We start from the raw sequence: 25,232 nt of genomic DNA, 5'->3' as shown, positions 1-25,232 counted from the left end.
CCACTGCCTTTAAACCCCGGAAGGGGGGGGCGGGGGGGGGGGGATTTTTTTGGGTTCTAGGCCCGCCGGGTTTAAAAAAAAGTTCCCGGCCCGGTTGGGGTAAAGGAAAACCTTTTTCAAAAAAAAAAAAAAAAAAAAAAAAAAAGAATACTTTGGCCTCTTCCAACCCCCTAAAATACTCCTCTCTCAGCCCTGAATGGGTTTGTACATTTAACATAATCATACTACTGGCTTGATCAAGCAACCTGAAACAAACATCCCCAAATGTGTTTTCAAGTTAAGTGTCACTCTAAACAACCCTTTCCTCCAATTATCTTTTAATTATTCCTATCTTCCCTCTCCCCTTTCAAGGAGTTGATTTAAACATCGATTACAGGGAAAAGCTCCCCAAGATGTCACTGAGGACTGAATGCTCATGACAAAACAGGTCTTCTCTGCTCCTGGCCACCAATGTGAAATGACGGTCCATTCCTGCCAAGAGAGTAGCTTCACGTGACAGGTGGAGATGAGACACACACAACTTCTCTGAAGTTGTAAACCTCCCCCCCATTTGCACCTCAGGAGATCTCTAAGATTAGCTCGATCGCTGGCCCAGATGTCAAGAAAGTCACTTCATTCTAAGATGTAGGTTAAGACTTCTCCAAGCTGAGACCACTACTATAAAAATATGGGCTACTGGAGTTTTGCCTTCCAGCATTTCTTGCAAACCTGTGGCACCCCTACTGACTTCTGACTGCCTTTTCAGCTGTTTAAAGTGTATGTAATTTACCTGGGAAGTCAAGATCCTTAGAAACAGCAAACAATGCAATGAGCCAGTGAAATGGCTGAGCAGGTAAAGGTGCTTGCCACCATAACTGAGGACCCGAGCTTAATCATCCCAGAACCTACATGGTGGAAGGAGAAAAGTGACTCCTCCAAGTTGACCTCCACACACTCTGTGGCAGGCATGGAAAACACACAAACACACAAAGTACATAAAGGTAATAGAATTAAAAATTTAAAATCGAGGCCAGCCTGGTCTACATAGCGAGTTCCAGGCCAGCTGGAGCTACAGGGAGACCCTGTCTCAAAAAGACCAAAACAAAAAAAAAAAAAAAGATTGATTTCCTTATTAAAAAGCAAATCAAAAAACCTAACAAAGGATAGACAACAGAAAAATTTCAGTGCACAGAGGCAGTCTTCCAAAGACAACAAATGACAGTCTATTTTACTGACAGGGAAGTCTTTATACTTACAGTTGGTACATACTCGGATGGGAATTTGTTTGTTGTGTAGGATATCAGGAGACATGTTTTACCAACAGCACCATCGCCCACAACAACACACTTAATCGTCTGCATTTCGGAAATAGTTCTGTATCCACTTTAAATACTTCAAATTAGATGTCCTACAAAGAAATTAAAGACATTTATTGTATTGACTTTTGCTTTTATCTGTATTTTCCCCCACAAATAATAACAATTTCGGCCTTCAGAAACAAAATTAGCCCTATTACTATCGCTGAAGGACTACAAGAAATGATGGCTTGCTCAAAGCCATTGTAACAAGTACAAGTCCATTTTCTAAGTTTCTGATCCCTGGTTGTTTTATCTTTCAAGTTCACATTGGAATAGTGAGCAGTATTTTTTAAATATCTTTGCTTCCACAGTGAAAGAAAAGTGACAATAGAAACTGAGACCCATGTAATGGTTGTTTGAAGTCTTTTTTTTTTCGTGTGGACACACGTGTGCAAAATCAACTGAAATGCAAGGAGCACTGCTGTAAAGAATGGCTCATTTAGATAACACAGTAGTGTTCATGTCTTATTTCTAGCTCTTAGGAGCTGAGTTTGAGCCCAGCCTGCTCTACAAAGCCAGTTCTAGGCCAGCTAAGGCAATACAGTGAGACCCTGTCTCAAAAAAGAAAAAAGAACAGTTCATGTACCCAGCCTTGGACAAGCAGCAGAGCCCTACCACCACCCCCAGAATATGTGAACAATGTAAAGAACAGGAAGATGACCAACGTGCTCTCTGGTCTCAGCAGCTATTGTGGCACCAATTAACCTATGCTAGTTCAATACCCATAGCCTCAAGAGTTTAAACCTACATTTTTACAATGAAATACCAGATCATATAAATTATACTGACATCTAAACTGGGGGTGGTGGCGCACGCCTTTAATCCCAGCACTCGGGAGGCAGAGGCAGGTGGATCTCTGCGAGTTCGAGGCCAGCCTGGTCTCCATAGTGAATCCAGGACAACTGGGGCTACAGGGAGACCCTGTCTCAAAAAGACCAAAAAAAAAAAGCTTTTACATACATACATACACACACACACACACACACACACACACACACACACTGACATCTAAAACATGTAATTACTTGGGCTAGGAAGATAGCTTAGTGGCAAAGCACTTTCAGCACAAAGTCTGGCAAACTGAACTCAGATCCCCAGAACTAACATAAAGCTGGATGCAGTAGCACAAGTGCCTGTATCCCAGTACACCACTACCAGGAGGTGGGAGAGAGAGGCGGAAGAACCACTGGACAGTCACAGGCTACTGCCATGTGCAGCAGTGACTAAGAGAGACACTGTCTCAAACAAAGCAGAAGGCAAGGACTGATACCTGAGGGTGTCCTCTGACTTCCACACAAGCACCACAGCACATATGGTCCCCACACTATACAAATCATGTGACTACTTTGGCTTCTCCTACTATAGTCTTCCAGTCTAAAAAGCTATCGATTACCACTGTGCAAACTTACTGCATTTTATCAATTCTGAGGTATAATTTCCCTTCAAACTCTGAAACTAAAATGGAATCTGTGTATGTGAATATGTACATTTGTATATGTACAGTACACATGTACTCAAATACAATGTTTGTGGGAGCTAGAGAACAACCTCAGGTGTCATTCTTCAAGCGCCATGTACACCTTGTCTCTCACTGACTAGAGCTCACCAAGTAGACTAGGCAAACCAGACAACTTTTTTGTGGGTTCTAGAAACTGAACTCATGTCCTTACATTGTTTACTATCTCCCCAGCCCCAAGGGAATCTTAGATTCAATGACTACTTCAATGGTTTTTCCTGAGAAAAACAAAGAAATAAATCCCATCCAGTGTAATCTCTGAAAGGATTACAATTTTCACTAGTTAGAGCTGCCATCTTATCTTATTAAACATGAAAATACCGTCCCTTGGACAGGTAATATGGCTCTGACAATCAAGGCACTTGCTACCAAGCATGATGACCTGAGTTCAATCCACAGGACCCACACGGCAGGAAAAGAGAACTGACTCCTACAGGCTGTCCCTGTGATGTCTCCCTCTGATGTCTACATGTGTACCATGGCATGTACAGGCATGTGCACATGCACATGCACACACATACACGCACACACAATAAATGCAAACATACATATTTATATTCCTTTACATTTAATCATAATGAATTATAAATGCCCTTAATACCTCTGTATAAGCCTTCAATACCTCACATACCACTGTACCCTTTTTTGGGGAGGCAGGAGGTTGAGACAGGATCTCCCTATAGCCCCAGCTGGCCTAGAACTCACTATGTAGACCAGGCTAGCCTCAATCTCACAGATCTGCCTGCCTCTGCCTCGCAAGTGCTCGGATTAAAAGTGTCTGCCACCATGTACCTTTTAAGCACTTAGCACAGACTGACACATTGTGAGTTAATAAATAGATACAAAACTCACGTAACAAAATTTTAAAAATCACATTAGGAAGTGATAGGAAATAAGCATTTTCATAAAAACTAAGCCAAATATGGTGGCACATGCCTATAATCTCAGGACTCGGGAGTCTGAGATATGATAATCTTTAATCTGAAGCCAGTCTGGGCAACATAGGAAATTCCAGACCTGCCAGGACTACACAAGTGAGATGCTGTCTCAAAAAGCAGAAAACAAAGCAACAATACAATGCTCTCCTACCAAGCACAAGAATCTTCAATTCCCAGAACTTACATTTTTAAAAAAAAGAAGAAGAAAAGAAAGCCTGGAGTCAGTGAGATGGCTCAATGGGTTAACGCACTTGCTGCCAAGCCTAATGACCCACATGGTGAAAGGAAAGAACCAACTCCCAAAAAGTTGTCCTCTGACCTCCACCTGTATATCACCGAGCAGATATATACATACACAAACAAAATGAAGGAATCAAAAAATGCAAATAAAAACATTTTTAAGCAGGGCATGGTGGCGAATGCCTTTAATCCTGGCACTTGGGAGGCAGAGGCAAGTGGTTATCTGTGAGTTCAAGGCCAACCTGCCAGGCCAACTAGTGCTACATGAGACCCTGCCTCAAAAAAAAAAAAAAAAAAAAATTAATTGTGCACACTTGCAAACCTAGAGCTTGGGAAGGAGAAAGGCTGATCCCTGGGGCTGTCTAGCCTATTTGGCAAATTCCAGGCCAGTGAGTGAAAACACCTTGCTTCAAAAACTAAAAAAGGGGCCAGGTGTGGTGGTACATGTCTTTAATCCCAGCACTTGGAAGACAGTGGTAAGCAGATCTCTGTAAGTTCGAAGTTCGAGGCCGGCCTGGTTCACATAGCAAGTTGCAGGCCAGCTGGGGCTACAGGGAGACCCTGTCTCAAAAAGACAAAAAAAAAAAAAGTCCTCAAATAATAGTGTTAACAAACACATAGCATTTACTAGGTGCCAAGTACTGCTCTAAACACACTATATATCCGCACTTCATCCTAGGCAGGCACTGTTATCTTACCTCTCAGGTCAAGATGAGACTCAGTGAAGTCAAGTTAACTACATTAAGGTGATTCAACAAGTGGTAGAAGTGGAATTCAAACACCAAGTTGCCCAAGTCTCAAATCTCTGCTCTTAAATATTACTATTCTTTATCTCTAGAAGTGACATTGTACAGTAAAAACAAATATTACTACAAATAAAGTAGTAACTGTATTACTTTGATAGTTGCTGACAATATAAAGAGGAAGGCAGAAATAAAGAGGAAGCAAGAAACAGTTTAGTTTACTTGCTGTTTCTTCACCCTGCCAACAACTGACTTTAGATGGGGAAGGAGGGCAAAAAGAGAGCAATTAAAGGGCTGGAGAGATGGCACAATGGTTAAGAGCACTGGCTGCTCTTACAGAGTACCTGAGTTCCAGTCCCAGCACCCACAAGGTAGATAACAACCATCTTTAACGCTAATTCCAAGGGATCCAATGCCCTCTTCAGATAGACTTACGTACATGTAGGCAAAACACTCATTCACATAAAATAAAAATAAATTTAAAAAGTTTAAAGAGTAGTTACTAAGCCCTTTGCTCTTCCACTTGCTGTTTACCTATAAATCTCCTATTTCTTGGGTTTCCCAATTTCACGACTCAGCAATTTTTGGAAACTGGTTGTGGCTCCTTGGTTAAGAGCCTGAGTTCTGGAGTCAGTCTGGTTCTAACAACAATCTATGTGAGCTTAGGCAACTTAAACTTCCTGTGGTTCACCTTTCCCCCTTCTCTATATATGAAGATCCAGCACATACTTTCTTCATAGGGTAAATTGACTAAGATGATTACACTGAACATAAAACTGCAACATATGGGCAGGCCAGATGACTCAGCAAGCGGGCAAAGACCCTTGCCACCAAGCCTGATGACCTGAGTTCAATCCCTGGGTCCCACATAGTGGGACAGAATCTACTAGAGAAAACTGTCCTCTGATCTCCACACATGCACACCCCCACACAATAAAAAAAAAGTAAATGTAATAAAAACGTTTTTAGAAAGCAATGCTTAAATTGGGAATGATGACACTTAGGCTACAGGAAGACTTGTCTCAAAAAGACAGAAGCCAGGCGTGGTGGTACATGCCTTTAATCCCAGCATTCGGGAGGCAGAGACAGGCAGATCTGAGTTCAAGGCCACCCTGGTCTACATAGTGCAGTCCAGGACAGCTGGGGCTACAGGGTGACTCTGTCTCAAAAAGACCAAAAAACAAAAACAAAGAAAAAGAAAAAAAAAAAAAAAAAAAAAAAAAAAAAAAAAAAAAAAAAAAAAACAGTAAATTTAGCTGTTTGTCTTGAATAAAGGCACCTTTTTTAGTCAATAAAATGAGTTCTAGCAAACCTTTTAAAAAGTAACATTTCCAGGCTATAAAGATGACAGTGGTTAACAGTACTTGCTGAACCTGTGTTAAGTTCTCAACCCCAACATGGGTCACATGTTGGTGGGTCACAACCACCTCTAACTCTGACTCCAAGAGGTCTGATGCCCTCTTCTGGCCTCCATGGGCACCTGCAAGCATATGGTGCACATACTTCAAGCAGGCACACACATGCACATAAAATAAAGTAACATTTCTAATAAAATTATAATATTCATTGTTCTAGTCAAATGTTGAGGTAACATCAAAGGGTATCTCAGAAATCAGCTCCAATTTAGATCTTTCTACAAAGCTTTTTATTTTTGAGACAGGGTCTCCCTACAGCCCCAGCTCTCTTGGAACACCCTATAAAAACCAGGCTGGTCTTGACCTTACAGAGATCCAAGATTCATCTGCCTCTGCCTCCCAAGTGCTGAGAATTAAAGGCATGTGCCACCACACCTGGCTTTTGAAACGTATTATTTCATGTATTAAAGTATCACCTCATAAGCCACAGATAGACTGGAGTAAGGGAGAGACAACCAGAAATTAAGACTTTAGTTGTCCTGCAGACAAACAGACAGACAGACAGACACACACACACACACACACACAATGCCAGTTTCAACAATTCAAGAAGAATCTACGCCAGAAATGTTAGTGTATTTTGTGATTGCCTCCTGTTAAAATGTTATCAAATTGCTAAAGCAGAAAAGAACAAATTGCCACTGCATTATCCAAGGTGACTAGAAAGTTATTTTATACCAGTAAGTACACACTACACCTCTTTTTTTTGTTGTTCTTTTTGAGACAGGGTCTCCCTATAGCACCAGCTGGCCTGGAACTCACTATGTAGACCAGGCTGGCCTTGAACTCACAGAGATCCACCTGCCTCTGCCTCCCAAATGCTGGGATTAAAGGTGTGCGCCACCACACCCAGCTACCACACCTCTTTACTGTTCATTTTAACACAATTTAGAATTGGGATGTGAAACTGATAAAATGAAAAATGGTTCTGCCAAGCTCAAAGGAGAAAAATTCTGAAACAATATGTATCTTCCACCTGCCATCCTAGTATTTACCCCTCTTCCTGAAAACCATACCAATGCTTGCATGTATGTGTGTTTGAACCCTTGCGTGTCTGTGTATGACTGTGTGTGTCCATAGACATCAGAAGAGGGGTCAGATATCCTGGAGTTGAATTACAGGCAGTTGTGAGCCACCTGACATGGGTGCTAGGAACCAAACTCAGGTCCTCTGCAAGAGCAATATGTGCTCTTAACTCCTAAGTCACCTTCCCATCCCCCCAATGACCAATGCTCTTCTAAGTCCTTAACATTTGGGGAATCCAATTACCCTTAGTGAATCTAAAAAGGAAATATAGAATCATGATAGTTGAAAATAAAAATTTTTTTGTGTGGTGCTGAGGATTGAACCATGGTAATCACCAAATTCATTCAGTCAACTGGGAAGAGAGGTGAATAGACTCAGCACCCTCGTTTTCAGCTAGTGTCTGAAGGGCAGTCTTGTAGAATTGGGCCTACGCTATAAATCATCTAAATTTAAATGGCAGTCATGTGAGAAAAGGTTGATCACACTAACTACCCAACACTACACTAAAAGTTGTTTTTGCTTAAAATATGTCCAATCCTAACCTTCTGCCTAGGACACAGGAAGTCAGAGAAGAATTACACAACAAGACGAGTCTTTCTTACCAATGCAATAGAATGACTGGCCTGGTTACAGGATTAGAATAAATAAAATTAAGACTATTTCTCCCTCCTGTCAAATCCACCCACCTTTGAGACTGCAACTTATATGACCTTTGCTTCGATTATGGTAGGATATCTGGGGCTGGAGAGATGGCTCAGTGGTCAAGATCACCAGCTGCTTTTCCAGAAAACCCAGGTTTGGTTACCAGTACCCACATGGCAACTAACAACCGTCCAGTTCCAGGGGATCTGAAGGCACTCCTCTGGCCTCAATGGGCATTGCATACATGTGGCACATGTAACATGCATGCCAAACATTCATACACATAAATCAATCAAAAAATAAAAGTTAAGGGGCTGGAGAGATGGCTCAATGATTGAAGAGCACTGGCTTCTCTTCCAGAGGACCTGGGTTCAATTCCTAGCACCCACATGATTATGAATTGTCTCTAACACCAGTACCAGCAGATTTCAATGCCTTCTTCTGATCTCAGGCACTGCACAACATAGGTGCACTTACATAAATGCAGGCAATACACTCATACACACAAAACTTTAAAAAAAAAAAAAAGGAAGTTATAGTAGGACATCTAAGTACAGCTTTTAAGAAAAGAACATTTGTGTTAGTGGGGGGAGGGGCGAGTGCAGAGGTATGCCAGTGCACGTGCATGTGCGTGTACAAGAGCACATAGCCAGCATCACAGCCTCCCATGTCCCATGCCTAGGCCAATATCTACCAAATTTTGTATATTCTTTGTGCTGGTAATTCCATTTCTAAGTCTATCTCCAAGAATGCTAAAAGGAGATTCACAGCAACCTATCCATACATCCACCAATAAAAAGCTCGTAAGAAAGGTTACAGTACAAAGAAATACTATGCAACTGTTACAAAACAATGAGCTACGCCTGGCGTGGTAGTACACGCCTTTGATCCCAGCACTTGGGAGGCAAAGGCAGGAGGATCTCTGAGTTCGAGGCCAGCCTGGTCTACATAGTGAGTTTCAGACCAGCTGTGGCTACAGGGAGACCTATCTCAAAAGACAAAAAGAAAAAAAGGGGAGCTATAGTGCCTGCTATGGGAAGGACTGTCCTCCCCAAATTCCTGGGCTGAAGTTTTACCCTCCATTACTTCAGAATCTGTTCAGTGACTGACCCAGCCTTTAAAGTGGTAATTAGAGGAATATGAGGTCACATGAGTAGGCCCTAACCCGGTATGATTAGTGTATTTATAAGAGAAGATTAGGGACTGAGGCTGAGGCTATGTATGACTCAGTGGCAGAGCATTTGTAACAAAGCCTAGGTGTGATATCCAATACCTTCACCCCCCCCAAAATGGGCATGATGGTACATGGGATCTTCACAGGCATCACACATGTGCACTTACATGCATGCAAGCAAAACATTCAATACACATAAAAATTAAAAATATTTAAAACTTTTTTTTGAAGGAATAAAGCATTTTATTTTAAAAGTTAAATTTGGTTCAATGAAAAGTCCTGTCTGTTTATTAAGCACCCACAGAGTGTCAGGCAATGCTTTAAAACTTTTTTTTTAACGAGGGGAAGGAACTAGGGAAATGACTCAGTTTGTAAAGTGATTTCTGCTCAAGCATGAAGACTCCAGTTCGGACCCACAGCATCCAAATAAAAAGCTGGGCACTGCAATGTGCACCTTTATTCTCAGTGTTGGGAGGAGGAGGAGAGGAGAGACTTGCTAGCCATACAAAATCTGGCCAATGAGGACCCCTTGTCTAAATAAACAGAGAACAACAGAAGACACCCAGTACTGACCTCTGGCCTCCACATACACACAGACACATGTGCACACGTGCGTACACATACAAGAGAGAGAAAGGGAGAGAAGGGGGGAATGGAGAATTAGTATAGGCACAGAAGGCATACCGTGTAATAATACTCAAAGTCGGTCATTAATAAAGTGGAGTCCCTCAAAAGAAATCTATCATACCAACACCTTCATCCCAGATTACTAGTCCCCAGAACAAGTAAATGAACTGTGTCACCCAGTCTGTGATACTGTCATGTCAGTCCTAGCAAAATACTACCGGGTTAGTATGAAGATTTCTAATGCATAAGATTTCTAAAAGCAGGGTACAAATCCAGTATGGCAGTACATTTCTACAATCCCAGCACCCTGCACATATATTTTAAGAGTCATTAAAAAATCCACCTCACGGCCAGGCATGGTGGCGCACACCTTTAATCCCAGCACTTGGAAGGCACGTGCAGGAGGGAGAGACAGGGAATCCCAGCAAGCTAGCTGGCCAGATTTTTGGTTTTGGCACTGGATTCAGGAGAGAACCTGCATCAGTGTATAATGTGGAGTGCGACAGAGGATACCCAACAACAATCTCTGGCCTCTACATGCACACACGTGTGCCCACACCCATGCGAACATGAATACACATGTGTATACCACACACGTGCACATTGAAGAAAAAAAAAAAACACCTAAAAAGAGATGGGGGAAATCACATGATTCCACCAGCTCTAGCTCTAAGAAACCTTATGGTCTCTAGGCAGGAGGAATCTTCTGATACAAAAAAAACCAAAAAAAAAAAAAAAAAAAAAAATTCACCTCACTTGTGACAGTAATTTTATTTCAGACCATTCATCCAAAAGGAAGGAAATATTTTATCATGAAACAATGAGACTGGGGATGCAGCTTAGTTGGCAGAGTGCTTGCCTAGTATGCACACAGCCCTAAACTCTAGCAGGGATAAACCAGGCACGGTGGCATACTCCTGTAATCTCAACCTTAGGATGGAGACAGGAGGTTTAGGAGTTCAAGGCCATTTTACAGCACAGCATATCTTATCTTAAAAAAATAGTAAGTACCACAAGATTAAATGCTAAACACATGTTAAACAATTATGAAGACTATCAACATGGTAACACAATGTCATTTTAAAAATTAACTGTTGAGCCCAGTGTGGTGGCATACCTTTAATCTCAGCAGTCAGAAGACAGAGGTAGGCAGAGCTCTGTGAATTCTGGGCCAGCCTGGTCTACACAGTGAGTTCTAGACTAGCATACATAGTGAGATCCTGTTCAAAAACTAAAATAAAGGCGGACCGTGGTTGCATGCACCTTTAATTCCAGCACTTGGAAGGCAAAAGCACATGGATCTCTGAGAGATCTACAAAGAGAGTTCCAGGCCAGTCAGAACTACAGGGAGGCCCTGTCTCCAAAAAAACCAAAGTAAATAATAAATGAATAAAATAAAATAAAAATAAAACCCGAGTTCAATCCCCAGCAGCACATAAAATAGGCCTGGGAGCAAAAGCCTGTAATCCCTGTACTCAAGAGATAGAGGTAGAAAGATCCAGACTTCAAGGTCATCCTAAATATATAGTGACTTTGAGGTCAGCCTGGGTAACACCAGATCTTTTTTTTAATTTTTTAAAATATTTTATTTATTATTTTTATTTTATGTGTATGAGTGTATTGCCTGCATGTATGTGAGTGCACCCATGTCATGCAATGCTGCGGAGGTCAGAAGAGGGCTTCAGATTCCACTGGAAGTGGAGTTAAGGACAGTTCTCAGCCACCATGTGGGTGCTGGGACTCAAACCCTTGTCCTCTGCAAGAGCAGTCAGTGCTCTTAACCACTGAGCCATCTCTCCAGCCCCAGACCCTGTCTTTAAAAAAGTAAAACTGGGCCAAGTGTGGTGGTTACATGCCTTTGATTCCAGTACTAGGGAAGCAGAAGCAGGCAGATCTCTGTGAGTTCAAGGCCAGTTTGGGGCTACAGGGAAACCATGTCTGAAAGACCAAAAAATAAATAATTAATTAATTAAAAAATAAAGCTGGGCTGGAGAGATGGCTCAGGGGTTAAGAGTACTGGCTGCTCTTGCAGAGGACAAGGTCTGGTTCCCAGCACCCACATGGCAGCTAACAACTGTCCGTAACTCCAGTTCCAGGGGATCCGACACCCTCTTCTGACCTGAGGGCACTGCACAAGTACATTTTTATACATGCAGACAATACACTCATACACATAAAACTAAAAACATAAAATATTTTTAAGAAAACCAAAAAAGAAAAAAGAAAAAAAAAAAAAGCGAGGCTCAGATGTGTCAATGGATAAAGGACTTGCTGTGTAAGCAATAAGCTTTAGTCAAATCCCCAGCACCCATGTAAAAGGTAGACATGGTGCCTCTGTAACCCAGTGCTAGGGAGGCAGAGACAGGCCGATCCTGAGGACTTGCTGGCCAGTCACCAAGTGAGCTCACTCAGTGAGAGATCTTACTTCAAAAGAGTTAAGTTGGAAATCAAGAAGATGACTTAGTAAATGTCTGCCTAAGCCTGACCAGCTGAGCTTGAGCCTCAGAACTCACATAAAAAGATGGATGCAGTGGTAGACACCTATCAACCCAGCACTGTTTTAAATTTTTTAAAAAATTTATTTCCACTTTATGTATTTTGCCTGTATGTATATAAGTGCACTTGTGCCATACAAAGCCTGTAGAAACCAGAAGAGGGCAACAGATCCAGAATTAGATTTATGGACAGTTGTTAGCTACCATATGGGTACTGAGAACCAAACCCGGGTCCTTTGGAAGAGCAGCCAGTGCTCTTAACCACTGAGCCGTCTCTCCAGTCCCAACCCAGCAGTCTTAAGGAGAGATAAGACTGCAAACAGAAGAAGCTCACAGGCCAGCTAGTCTAGAGTACACTGCACAGCAACAGAAAACAGGAAAAGACTCTGCCTCAACAAGATAGAAAGAACTGACTTCCCAAAGCTGTCCTCTGACCTCAATGTGAATGCTATGGCAGGGACACACCAGCAATCTCAATCTAAATATCTCTCTCTCTCTCTCTCTCTCTCTCTCTCTCTCTCTCTGTCTGTCTGTCTGTCTCCCCCACCCCCACCCCACAAATAACGTAAATAAATAAGATGGAAAGTGACAGAAGGTAACTGACAGTCACCTCTGGCCTCCACACCAGCATACACCACCCACACACAATTTTTTTAAAGAGGCCCTGATGTGCCAGGCATGGTGACACACACCTTTAATCCCAGCACTTGGACTGCAGAGGCAGGCAGATCTCTTCAAGTTCAAGGCCAGCCTAGTGTGCATAGTGAGTTCCAGGCCAGCTGGGGCTACAGGGAGACCCTGTCTCAAAAGAAAAAAAAAGAGCACCTGATGTTTCAAGTCATAAGATGCTGAAAGGTAGCAGAAGAGCTTTTACCTGGAACACAGAGCTCTAATTTCTTCCATGTCCATGAACAAGTTTTTTAAGAAAATCAACATTATACTTATATTCCAAGGTGGAGTGCTTGCCATCAGGCCTGATGACTTGAATTCAATCTCCAAAAACCACATGGCAGAAGGAGAGAATTGCCTACAGCTGTCCTGACCTCCACATGTGCACCACTGAGAAGATACATGTAACATACACACAAAATATTTTTAAAACTTTTAAATAAAGTCAGAAAACTCAGAAAAAATTACTGTAGTAATAATCCAAAACTTAAAGGGGAAATCTGCACTGGGGTAATGACACAGACACAAACGAGAAAAAAGAAATGAGATTGGAAATAGGGGCTTGTAGGAGGAGGCACATATTGAGGAAGTCTTTTAAGTCTGGGAAATTAGAAGATACTTTTTTACCACAAGCTAATGGAGACGTCAAAAGAACTCTTAAGAGCAGGCCTCCTGGGTGCTCATCCATACAAAACAAACTTCTCAGAGTCAACATATAGTAAGTTGGTCTAAATCTACGAACAACAAAATCACTATCAGCTTACATCAGAAATGCTACATTCAAAGCATATAATTGCAGCACAAGTCACTACATTACCTAAGAAGCAAACATTAGAGTACAAACATTGAGAGAGTACCAAGTGAGGAGCCAATTTAGAATCTGTTTTATCTGGTAAGAAAGAGGCATTCACATTCAGAGTCCATTAGCCATCCTATAAAGAACAAGCCTTTTTTTTTTTTTTTTTTCAATTTCCTCAATTCCCTTACAAGCTGCTTTAAAACAGCAAGATCAGGCCTGGGCTGGTGTTTTACACTTTTTAGATCCCAGCAGAGGCAGGCTAAGATCATAAGTTCAATGCCAGCCTGGTCTACATAGAGTTCCAGGCCAGCCCAAGCTTTCTTAAAAAAAGAAAGAACAAGATAAAACAAGACTAGAAAATTCTGATCAATCTACCAATTCTGATATAAAGCTTTTGCTACTAGAACTTTAATTTTTATTAGCTTTATTTAGTGCATGCATGTGCGTGCCATGTGTGTGCACACATACTCGTGTATGCATGCATGAAAATACTAAGGCATATATGTGGAGGTCAGAGGGCAACTTTCAGGAGTCAGTTCTCTCCTTCTACCATGTGGATCCTGGGGATGGAACTGAGGTCATCAGCTTGACAAGTGCCTTTTTTACCCACTGAGCCATCTCACCAGCCCCACAACAAACTTCTACAGAAGCATTCAAACAAATTTCAAGACACCCTTCTAAAGGGGCTGGAGTACAGCTCAATGGGAGAGCACTTGCCTAGCACATACCAAATTCTGTTCAAACCCCAATTCCAGCAAAAAAGAAAGTTAGTAAAAAAACAAGAGATGCTTTAACATTTGCTCCAAAGCCTCTATCAGCGCAGTACAATTGGCCTGGCTGCAGATGTTTCAGATGGTTTGCCAAAGATATAAGGCAACCCCAGAAAGCTCCCTCTGGTTGTCCTCTGACCTCCACACACACATACATGCAAGCAAGCATATACATGCATGCACTAAATAAAATGCAAAATGTTATTTCTTCAAAAGAGCAGCAAAGACTCTAAAATAAAACATAGTGGCACACGCTTTAATCTTAGCACTTGGGAAACAGAGGCAGGGAGATCTCTGAGTTTGAGGCCAGACTGCCTGGTCTACATAGCAAGTTCCAGGCCAGCTAGGGTTACATAGTGAGACCCTGCCCCCCCCCCCCAAAAAAGTGAGAGCAACAAAATCTTTTTCAACCACATTTGGAAACTAAAGAGTAAAATCACAAAGGCAAACTTCAACTTGACTATCAGTTGTTTCTTTTGGCAACTACATACCCTATTTTGGAAAGTAAGCTCCTCTAAGGGTATTCCAAATCTATTATGAAAAACTGCTGGGTTGGAGAAATGGCTTAGTGGTTAAGAACACTGGCTGCTCTTGCCGAGGATCCAGGTTCAATTCCCAGCAACCACATGGCAGCTAACAACCATCCCTAACTCCAGGTCCAAGGGATCCAACACCTGCACAGGCAGTGAACAACACAGGTGCATTAACATACATGTAGACAATATGACCTGCACGGACAGTGCACGGACAGTGAACTTCTTACCTGCACGGACAGTAAACACCACAGGTGCATTTACATACACGTAGACAATACATTCACACACATTTAAAAAAAAAAGGCGAAATATTTTTTAAAAAGAAAAAAGTCTTCATTTAAAAAATAGAAAGTATAATCATATTGTCACTGACTAAACATGGTCACAACTGTTCCCTCCTGCTAGAATGTTCTTGCCTGGATGGCTCCCCCACATCCCCTATAGGCCTCTGATCACAGTTCATCTCTGGAGTGACAATTCTGACTACCCCATTTCACAATGCAACCCAAGTCCTACCAGACCCTGAAGCACTCTACACTGCCCGCCTTCAGCTCTCCTTTATCTTCCTCCCTTCACCTCCTCCCAACCTTTATCCCCCACTCTGTAAATTTTATTACATAGATTTGTTTTAGTCTGTTTTACTCCCTGCTAAACCCCCAATACTTGGAACAGTAACTGTCACAAAGAAAGCACTCACAGGGTAGTTAAGTAATGAATTAGTAAGACAGTGTGGTTTAGATATTCAGCAAATGAAAAATATGTTACTTGGACACAGAATAAACCCTTTACCATACTCCTCTAGGTTCTTCATCTATTGCTAGATGGATAAAGAATCAAAAAGAAACCGAAAAATCAGTAAAACAATCGCCAAACAGACCAAAGCCTGTATCCTGCATCCAATGCTCAGCACTACATGCTGGTTATGCTGCCACAGTCAAAACAAAGGCTGAAGGGGACATTAGAGGTGATAAAGCCAAGATCCACAGGGTTGCCTGTAACACGCTCTTCCAATATCAGAGCCAAAGCCTAAAAGGACTCTATGAAAAGGGTGGAGTGGGGGGAAAAAACTGGAGAAAAGTGAAATGACAAAGCAAAAAAGCTGAAGGTGCTGGAGCGGGCAAGGAAAGCACGTGCACCTTTAATAACTGCATACTTCTAGTGAAGTACAGCTTAAAACAGTTTATCAAACTGTAGAAAATGCAGAATTTTTTTTTTTTTTAAAGCCACACTGCTAGCACACAGGATGCTGTACTGTTTTGGGAGGAAGGAGTACGTATCGCTAACAGAATGTCTCCCAAACTGGACTGACGTGGATGAGTGTTCCCTGCTAGTTTTGAGACTCTTCTTGGTTCTCAGGAGGGATTCCCCGGTGTGGACACACACATACCAACCCTGGTACAAATGCCTTGTGGTATGGGAAAACACAAATTTATTTGTCTTCCTTTCCACCATCAACATAGACAACTTTTTTTCTTTTTTCATTTTCCTGTGTATGGTATGTACATGTATATTCACATTCTGCATGTATGTCAGCACTCGTGAGGATACATGAGAGGTTGATTCTGGGCATCATACTCTATGGCTCTTTACCTTGCTCAGTGAAGCAGGGTCTCTCAATCAAATCCAGAGTCTCAAATACAGATAGTCTTGCTGGCCTGCTTGCTCTGGGGTCGTCTCTGCCTTCTGGAATTACAGGCTGGCAGCCAAGCTTACTGGTATTCCTTACACAGCAAGTGCTTTAACTCCTGAGCCATCTCCTCAATTCTTTAACTCCCTTTTAAACTAGATACTTTCTCAGACCTGAACCCTCCTAAAGTTGGTTTTGTTATATGTCAGGCAATGTGAACTCTACACTGACATCATTAAGATGGTGATCCTCAAAAGAATGGTTTCTTTTCTGAAGGTTTTTTTTTTAATTTACTGATTTTTATATTATGTGTATGAGTGTTTTCCCTGCATGTATGTAAGTGTACCTGTGTCATGCAAAGCCCTCAAGAAGCCGAAAGAATGTATTGGATCCCCTGGAACTGGAGTTACAGACAGCTGTTAGCTGCCATGTGGGTGCTAGGAACCAAACTCAGGTCTTCTGGAAGAGCAGACAGTGCTATTAAATATTGAGTCATCTCTCTAGCCTCTTTTAAGATTTTTGTTCATTGGGGGGTTGGGAGACTGAGAAGTCAAAAGAGGGAGTTGGATCCCATGGAGCTGGAGTTACAGGTGGTTGTGAGCTGTCCGATGTGAATGCTGGGAACCCGTGGTGACACCTTTTGTGGATCTTCAGATTGAGAATTCTGCTGTTTTCATTTCACTTCCTCCAAATCAGGGTTGGCTTGTGAAAAGCTGTTAAACATGCTAATATGAAATAACAGCCCTCAGTCTAAATTTTCCTGTTCAGTGCCTCAAACACATTATTGGATCTTATAATGGCTTCCTGACTGTAGTAATCCATAGAGAACCTGAAAGTTCCTGTATACTATTAATGAGTATCTGCCCATCTCCTGCTTGAAATGTCTTCTTACAAAAGGACCTTTAATAACAAGCAATTTGGTTTGGGGGGGGGAAAAAAACTGATACTATACTGAAAAGAGAAAAATCCTATTCCTAGCTCCTAAGTCTACAACTCTAAAGCTAACACCAGTGTTTAAGGCCACTCAGTTATTTTCAAAGGATAATTACAGTCATTCTTGGTTTCTGTGGGAGACTGGTTCCAGGATCCTTAGATACCAAATTCTGTGGACAGTCAAGTTCTCAAGTCCCTTAACAAAATGGCATTAGGGGTCAGGGAGATGACTCAGTGGGTAAAGGTTCTTGCCTCAAAAGCCTGACAATCTGAGTTTAATCCCCAGGATGAATGTGGTAGAAAGAGAAACAACTCCTCTGACTTTTTGCATGCATGCCCAAACAAACATCTATACACACACAAAATAATGTTTTTTTTAAAAAAAGGATGGGCCCATAGGCTATGGATGCAACTCAGTGGTCTAACACAGATGAAGCCCTAGGTTTGATCTCCAACAGCACATAATGCTGGTGTAGTGCTGCATGCCTCTAATCCTAGCACTTGGGAGACAGAAGCACTTGGGAGGAAAACCAGAAGTTCAAAGTCATCCTTGGCTACATACATACTGAGTTCCAGGCCTGCCCAGGATCCATGAGACCCATCTCAAAAAAACTTTTTAAAAGGCTAAGATGATTCAGCAGGTAGAAGCACTTGCCATGCAAACCTTATAATCTGAGTTCAAGCCCCAGAACCCCAATGAAGGTGGAAGGAGAATGGACACAGCTGTGGCAGGCGCCCACCACACATTGTACATCACACCTGCACAATTTTTTTTTAATTTTTAAATCACACACACCCCTCATAATACTTTATGTTTACGATTTTATGTTAGGCCACATTAATAACTATTCTGGATCATGTGTGCAGCCCAAGGGCTACAGGACAGATGCCCCTAGTATACTTTTGCTTCTGTGACAGAGGTAGAGATAAAAATTGATAATCTCCACTTAGAATTTCTTAGGATTCATGAGATTAGTCTGTGGGAAGATGGTTATAAAAATGTTTATATGCCAGGCTTGGTGGCGCATGCCTTTAATCCCAGCACCTGGGAGGCAGAGGCAGGCGGATCTCTCTGTAAGCTCAAGGCCAACCTGGTCTACATAGTGAGTTCCAGGACAGCTGGGGCTACAAGGAGACCGTCTCAAAAAGACCAAAAAAAAAAAAGTTTATGTGCGAAATGAACACAGCTTCTCCAGTGAGGGGATGACCCTAAGAAAGCAAACACCTATGCAGCATTCCACGTGACTAGTGGTAAGCATCAATACTGTGAGGTGGGCACTATTACCAGCTCTATTTTTGGTTTGTTCTTTTTGTTTTTAAGATTTGGGTTTTTTAATACATTTTTTTTATTTTTATGTATATGAATGTTTTGCCTGCATGTATGTGTACCATGTGCATGCCTGGTGCCATCAGAGGCTGAGTGTTAGATCCCCTGGAACTAGAGATCTGGGCGGTTGTAAGCTGCCGTGTGGGTGCTGGAAACTAAACCCAAACCCTCTAGAAAAGCAGCCAGCACTTTTAACTGCTAAGCCATCTCTCCAGTCCTTTTGTTTTTTGATAAGGTCTCACGTAGCCCAGGCTGGTCCCAAACTCATATAAGCCAAGGCTGAGTCCTGGACTTTTTATCTTCCTATCTCCAACCTCTAAGCACTAGGATTCCAGGCCTGAGCTACCTGCCTAGTTTGCTAGACACATTTTTCAAGGGAAAAACTGAAGTCACATAGAGTGACCTTAGATTGCATATGATTGATAAATGACAGAGGACTTCAACTTGGGCAGCCTGGTCTTAGAATCATGCTTTCAATCACTGTAAGCTGCAGTATCTCGAGAACAAACAGCAGAATTAAAATGGCAGGTGGAAATAAATAGCTTTTGAGAAAATGATGTGTTAAAGCAGGTGCTAAAAAAAAAAAAAAAAAATGAGCAACAGAGCCCAAGTCAGAGGTTCATTTTAGGTGACACTGTACCAACATTTTAACATAGCAACTAATTCTAGATACTAATTTTTTTTTTAATTCTAAGCAGGTCTGCTGGCTCAGGCCTGTTCATAGCTACTCAGAAGAATTTAGATAAGAGGATGGTATTTGGAGGCAGAGGCAGACAGATCCCTGTGAGTTCAAGGCCAGCCTGGTCTACATAGTGAGTTCCAGACCAGCTGGAGCTTTAGGGAGACCCTGTCTCAAAAAGACCAAAAAATAAAAATAAAAATAGATAAGAGGGTAACAAGTTCAAGGCCAACCTGCATAAGTTAGTGAGACTTTATCTGCTGTTTTTTGATACAGGGTCTCCCTGTAGACCCAGCTCTCCTGGAACTATGCAGACCAGGCTGTGCACTATCTCACAGAGTCCACCTGCCTCAGCTAGAATTAAAGGCATGAGCCACCACACCTGGCCCAAGACTCTAATTTTTAAAAATTAAAAACTGGCCAGGTGTGGCGCACACCTTTAGTCCCAGGCAGAGGCAGGCGGATCTCCTTGAGTTCAAGGCCAGCCTGGTCTACATAGTGAGTTCAGGTAGCTGGGACTACAGGCAGACCCTGTCTCAAAAAGACAAAAAAAAAAAAAAAAAATTAAGAACTGAATTTTTGGTTTTTGAGACATGGTCTCAGGTAATTCAAACTAGTCTAAAACTCAAAGTCATTAAGGCTGGCCTTGAACTCTTTCCAGATCCTCCTGCCACCAGTTCCCAAGTGCTAGAATTATAGGGGTGTGATAACATGCCCAGCATGAAAAAAAAAAGTTTTAAGTTTTCCTAAACTGCAAGGAGGGACACCATTTTGGTGGCGAAACATTTGGTTTTCCTTCATGGGATAAGGGGTTTCAGATAAGTGTCCCAGGAGGACTAGTAAAGAGATCTGACATCCCAGATTTTCACAACCACCAGTGACAGACAAAGCTGAAATGGCACTAATGAAAATCACCAGTAAAAATACTTTGGACTCAAGAGATGAGCAACTAAAATTAGAAATTCAGAAGGGGCAAAACATCATGTGACCAGGCAATCAGTCACTTGCAGAGGGAAAAAAAGAACAAAAATAAGCTACTATTTGCAAACAAAGAAATACAGGAAGATGAGGAAACAGACATGAAGTCCAAATACATTTTAAGAGAATAATCACCAGATGATTTTCTAATTGATGGCAAATTTTCCAGATAGTGCAGCTGCAGAAGACACTCATTAAATAGATGGGTAAGGCCAAGCAAGAAGAGATTAGTAATGATTTCAATGAGTCCAGATTTGAATATGGCTGACCAAGCACAAAAGTTATCTCTGGGAAACATGGCCTAGAAGATACGTAGAAAACCAGAATGTTAATCCTCAGACATCACCAGATTCATTCATTAAACAAATATTTACTAAAAACTACTAAGGGTCAGGTGTGGTAGCACAGGCCTTTAATCCCATCACCCAGGCGGCAGAAGTACATGGACCTCCATGCGTTCAAGGACAGCCTGGTCTACACAGCTATTTCCAAGACAGACAGGGCTACAGACTGAGACATCACCAAAACAGTCTATGCAAACCTGGCTCACAGAAGTTACATTCTAACCAGGGAAAGTGACAGCAAACGTTTTGGAAAACAACACTGAGTAGGCATTATAACAGAATCCAAGATCAGAGCCCTTTTTCATAGAGGGCTGTTTAAAGCAGACAAATGCACACAACATTAACTGTTCCTTCCCCTCCATGAGAAATCTTGTAGCCTATAAGTAATTGAGTACCTTATCCTCTATTTAAAAAGCAAGAGAAATGCATTTAAACCCTAAAACAAGAAAAATGCACTTAAATTGTATTCCTAGAATTCAAAGCACAATTTGACTTGTGCTTCCAAGACCTATCACTGCTCCCTCCCAAACAAAATATACTTTTAATTTTTTCTGAGTGTTTTGCCTGCATGTATGTAAGTGCACCATGTGTGTGCAATGCCCTTGGGTATGAGAAGGCATCTGATCCCATGGATCTGGAGTTACCAACAGTTGTTAGCCACCATGTAGAGTGCTGGGAACTAAACCAGGGTCCTCTGCAAGAACAACCAGTGCTGTTAACCACTGAGCATCTCTCCAGCCCTAAGACAAAGCAGACTTTAAAATTTTCCAAATTTACTTGGGAGGCACAGGTAGGCAGATCTCTGTGAGTTCAAAGCTAGCCTGGTCTACATAGTGAGCTCAGAGTCAGCTGGGGCTACAGGGAGTTCCTGTCTCAAAAAGACCAAAAAATAAATATAAATAAATAAAATTTTCCAAATTTAACAGCTCTTGGATCAAAAAGTGTTATTAGGGTACAGATCATAAAATAACTAGAACTGCTTCTCTAATCGATCCTAAGATTAGGATCCTAAGATTAGGAAAGGAGGACATGAACATGGGAGGGTACCATATTGAGAAGGGGGGGTGATCAGAAGAGGAAGCAGGAAGTGCATACGATCAAAATACAAATACCCTGGAAGTGCCACCATGCCCAGCACTTCCAGGGGCAGATCTCTCTGAGTTTAAGGCCAGCCTGTTCTACACAGTTCCAGGCCAGCAGAGGCTGCAGTGAAACCCTGTCTCCAAAAAAAAAAAGCAACAATGTATACATGTATGAATTGGTCTTGGTGGGCTTACTGAGTCTGAGGTTAAACAGCATATACTCTAGGCTGTAACACACAGGCTTAGATTCCTAAGGAGGGGGTGTTTACCCAGCACAGGTGTTGCTCACAGTAGAAAGCATCTTAAGGGAATGTTAACAGAAGATCCCACATCCCTCAGGTCTTGAAGAAATTACTGTAAAGGAGCTCATTTAATACTTAATTACCAATCTCTTATTTCCTTGTCTCAGCCTAAAACTTATAAATTCAAACTACATTTATAATTTTTATTTTATTACTGGTGTGTGTGATTGAGTGGTGTACACTCGTGCCACAGTACCAGTGTGGAGATCAGAGGACAACTTTGAGAAGTGTTCTCTCCTACCACCCTGGATTCTGGAGATCCATCTCTCTGGCCCAAACTAGTTACATTTTTTTTAAAGCACAAATTGGTGCATATAAAAGCTTTTTAAATTTAGAAGACTAAAAATATACTAGATAAAAGTATTCCAATTTTACATTCCTAAAATATATTACGGCTAACAAATGTTTTATTTCAAAAAATTCATCTACAAACTACATAAAGTTGATTTGAATCTACCACTCCATTTAAGAGTTTCTTAACAAAAAATTCGGTTGTCCACACAAATGAACAATAGAAAAAGTTCTTGTTAAAAAATAAGGCAGCCTTGTAAGGATACATTACACAATTGGATCTCATTTACTTTACAATGTTATTTTCCTACACTCCTGCACTGTATAGTCATGGGACATAAACCCAATGATCCAAGAAGCCTGAAAATTTTTTGGGTTAAAAATCCAAAACTTGCCGGGCGTGGTGGCGCACGCCTTTAATCCCAGCACACGGGAGGCAGAGGCAGGCGGATCTCTGTGAGTCAAGGCCAGCCTGGTCTACATAGTTAGTTCCAGGACAGCTGGGGCTACAGGGAGACCCTGTCTCAAAAAGACCAAAAAAAAAAAAAAAATCCAAAACTCGACCAGGTGTGGTAGCTCACACCTGTAATCATAACACTAGCCAGGTAGGGCCAGGAAGATAGTTTCAAGTTCAAGGCCTGACAGAGGTAAAACAGTCTCAAAAAAAAAAAAAAAAAAAAAAAATTCCAAAACTCGTTTCTAATGGCAAAACTAAACCTAAAGCAAGCAACCCTAAGGTGCAATTCTAGCAAAGACGAACTGGGTGTGAAAATAAACTGACTCTATTCAATACAACCTTACTACCACCACACAATGAATCCACACAAGTTCTTTACTTCAGAAAAGATAGTGGCAAAGAACTGCTCCCACAAGTACGTTCACCCAGGACAGCCAAGAGGACCTTTAAAGTTATGGCTGCCTTCGCTCTATTCCCTGGCAAAAAAAAAAACAAACCCAAAACCTAACTAAGCCTGAGAGCATAAATCTTCCCGTATTTCAGATGTATTTGAGAGGGCCATGAACACAGTTAAACTGTCTGAATCTGATGTGTTGGGAAGCGGGCGTCGTGACCTACTAAAGCTGTCTTAATTTAGTGAGTCCCTGACTTGCAGGAGTTAAAATTCTCACCCCTTATACTGCGATGACGTAATCGTCCACACTGCATTTCTCTTAGACTTAAAGAGGGGAGGAAAAGGGGGGTGGGGACCCGAACAAAGAAAAATTTCTCCTAGTAAACGAGGAACGGAACTGGCGGCCCAGCACGGCTAAATGAGTCCCCGAAGCGCGTTACAACTGAAGCAGCCGGAGCTGGAGAAGCTAAAGACTAGGCTGGGAGGCCGGCCCCGTAGGTGGAGTCCCGGGAGGACTACGAGACCCGGGAGGACCACGGGGATGCAGAGATGTGCGGATGCGGGGATGCCCTGCGCCGAGGGGCGCAGCCGCCTCGCCCCGGTCGGGACCCGAGGCCGCAGTTCCGTTCCCCTCCCCCGCAAGATGTCGGCGGCGGCCGGGAAGCAGGAAGTCGAGGCCGCGAAGCAGAAGCAGCGCCGGCCCCGGAGCCGAGCCCCGCCCGGCCCGGCACCAGCCTCCGCGCGCCCCCGGCCCCAGAGGACCGACCCCGCAGCCCCGGCGGCCGGAGGGGGAAGGGAGCCGGCGGAATGGGTGTGACCGCCGCGCAGCTCCCCACCCGCCCAGGCCGCGCTGCCCCGCCGCTAAGACCCCGCCGCGATTCCCCTGCGAACCCCGGGCCGCAGGCGCACGCGAGCCCGGCGCTCCCTCCTTCCCTCCATCCCCCGCTCGCTCGCGCTGTGTAGGCCCTGGGAATCCCCGACCTCTAGTGTCCACGAGAACCGAGGGATGCCACCGACCACGCGACCGGGACGGAACGGTACGGGAGCTGCTCCCGCGGGGAAGCTCGAGCCCCGCACTCACCTCAGCTTCTCCGCCGGGGCGTTGGCAGCACTGCGCGGGGCCTCCTCAGCTGCCGGGCAGGGGCACGCACCTGACGTCAGCACGCAAGAGACGCACGGTTGGGTGCCCGCGGAAGTGGGTGGGACGAAGAAGGAAAAGGGGCTGGGACAGCCCTTGGGATGAGTTATAGCCCCGCCCAACTGCTGCGCACGCGCAGATCCGCGCTCCTTTCAACCCCAAGCTCCAATTTGTGCGCTGCACCTGTTAACAGTATTTTATTTTGTTTATATGCCTATTTATTTTCATTTTATGTGCATAACACTCATGCCTTACATACACATGTATGTAAGTGCACCCGTGTCAGTGCCGGCGGAAGCCAGAAGAAGGTATTGGATCCCCTGGAACTTGAGTTGTGGACGGTTGTTAGCCGCCATGTGGGTGCTGGGCAAGAACAATCAGTGCTCTTAACCCCTGAGCCGTCTCTTCAGCCCCTACTAACAGTATTTTTATTTGTTATAAAACTATGAACTGATGTATGCAAAGAGTTATCACTAAAGTTTATTTTTAGATCCTTGCAACTCTGTGGAGCAAAGTACTATGTTATCTTTTTTAAAAAAAAATTTTGAGGTGTAGTTTCATATAGACCAGCCTGGCCTTGAACTCATGTAGATAAGGATAACCTTAAATTCGTATCCTCCTGCCTCCACTTCCCAAGTGCTCGTTTGAACCACCGCACCTGGGCCTTTATTTGCTGCTCAGCGAGAGGCTTGTTTACACAACCTGGAATGAAATATTATGTTCTGAGTTTTGTCTAGAGTTAGACTTTTCCCC

General features: G+C 42.8%; 1 protein-coding gene across 4 annotated transcripts in view; it reads right to left on the bottom strand.

Moving 5' to 3' along the window:
- Cdc42 (cell division cycle 42) overlaps window positions 1–24,533 on the bottom strand; it is a 43,394-nt gene extending 18,861 nt beyond the window's left edge. For 2 of the 4 annotated variants that reach the window (XM_017802060.2, XM_017802058.2), the window contains exons 1-2: window positions 24,423–24,533; window positions 1,236–1,387 (exon numbers count right to left, since the gene is read on the bottom strand). In XM_017802060.2, coding sequence (XP_017657549.1) covers window positions 1,236–1,340 — 105 coding nt within the window. In that variant the 5' untranslated portion in view covers window positions 1,341–1,387; window positions 24,423–24,533. Of the gene's footprint in view, window positions 1–1,235; window positions 1,388–24,322 lie in introns of all 4 variants that reach the window. The other 2 variants (XM_029553774.1, XM_017802059.2) reach the window with 1 other exon arrangement.
- Window positions 24,534–25,232: the final 699 nt, after the last annotated feature.

Source organism: Nannospalax galili, unplaced genomic scaffold, assembly GCF_000622305.1.
Source record: "Nannospalax galili isolate Female #2095 unplaced genomic scaffold, S.galili_v1.0 scaffold184, whole genome shotgun sequence".
NCBI classification, from domain to species: domain Eukaryota; kingdom Metazoa; phylum Chordata; class Mammalia; order Rodentia; family Spalacidae; genus Nannospalax; species Nannospalax galili.
Note: the sequence above shows the minus strand (reverse complement) of the source record. Positions and strands in the feature narration are given on the sequence as shown.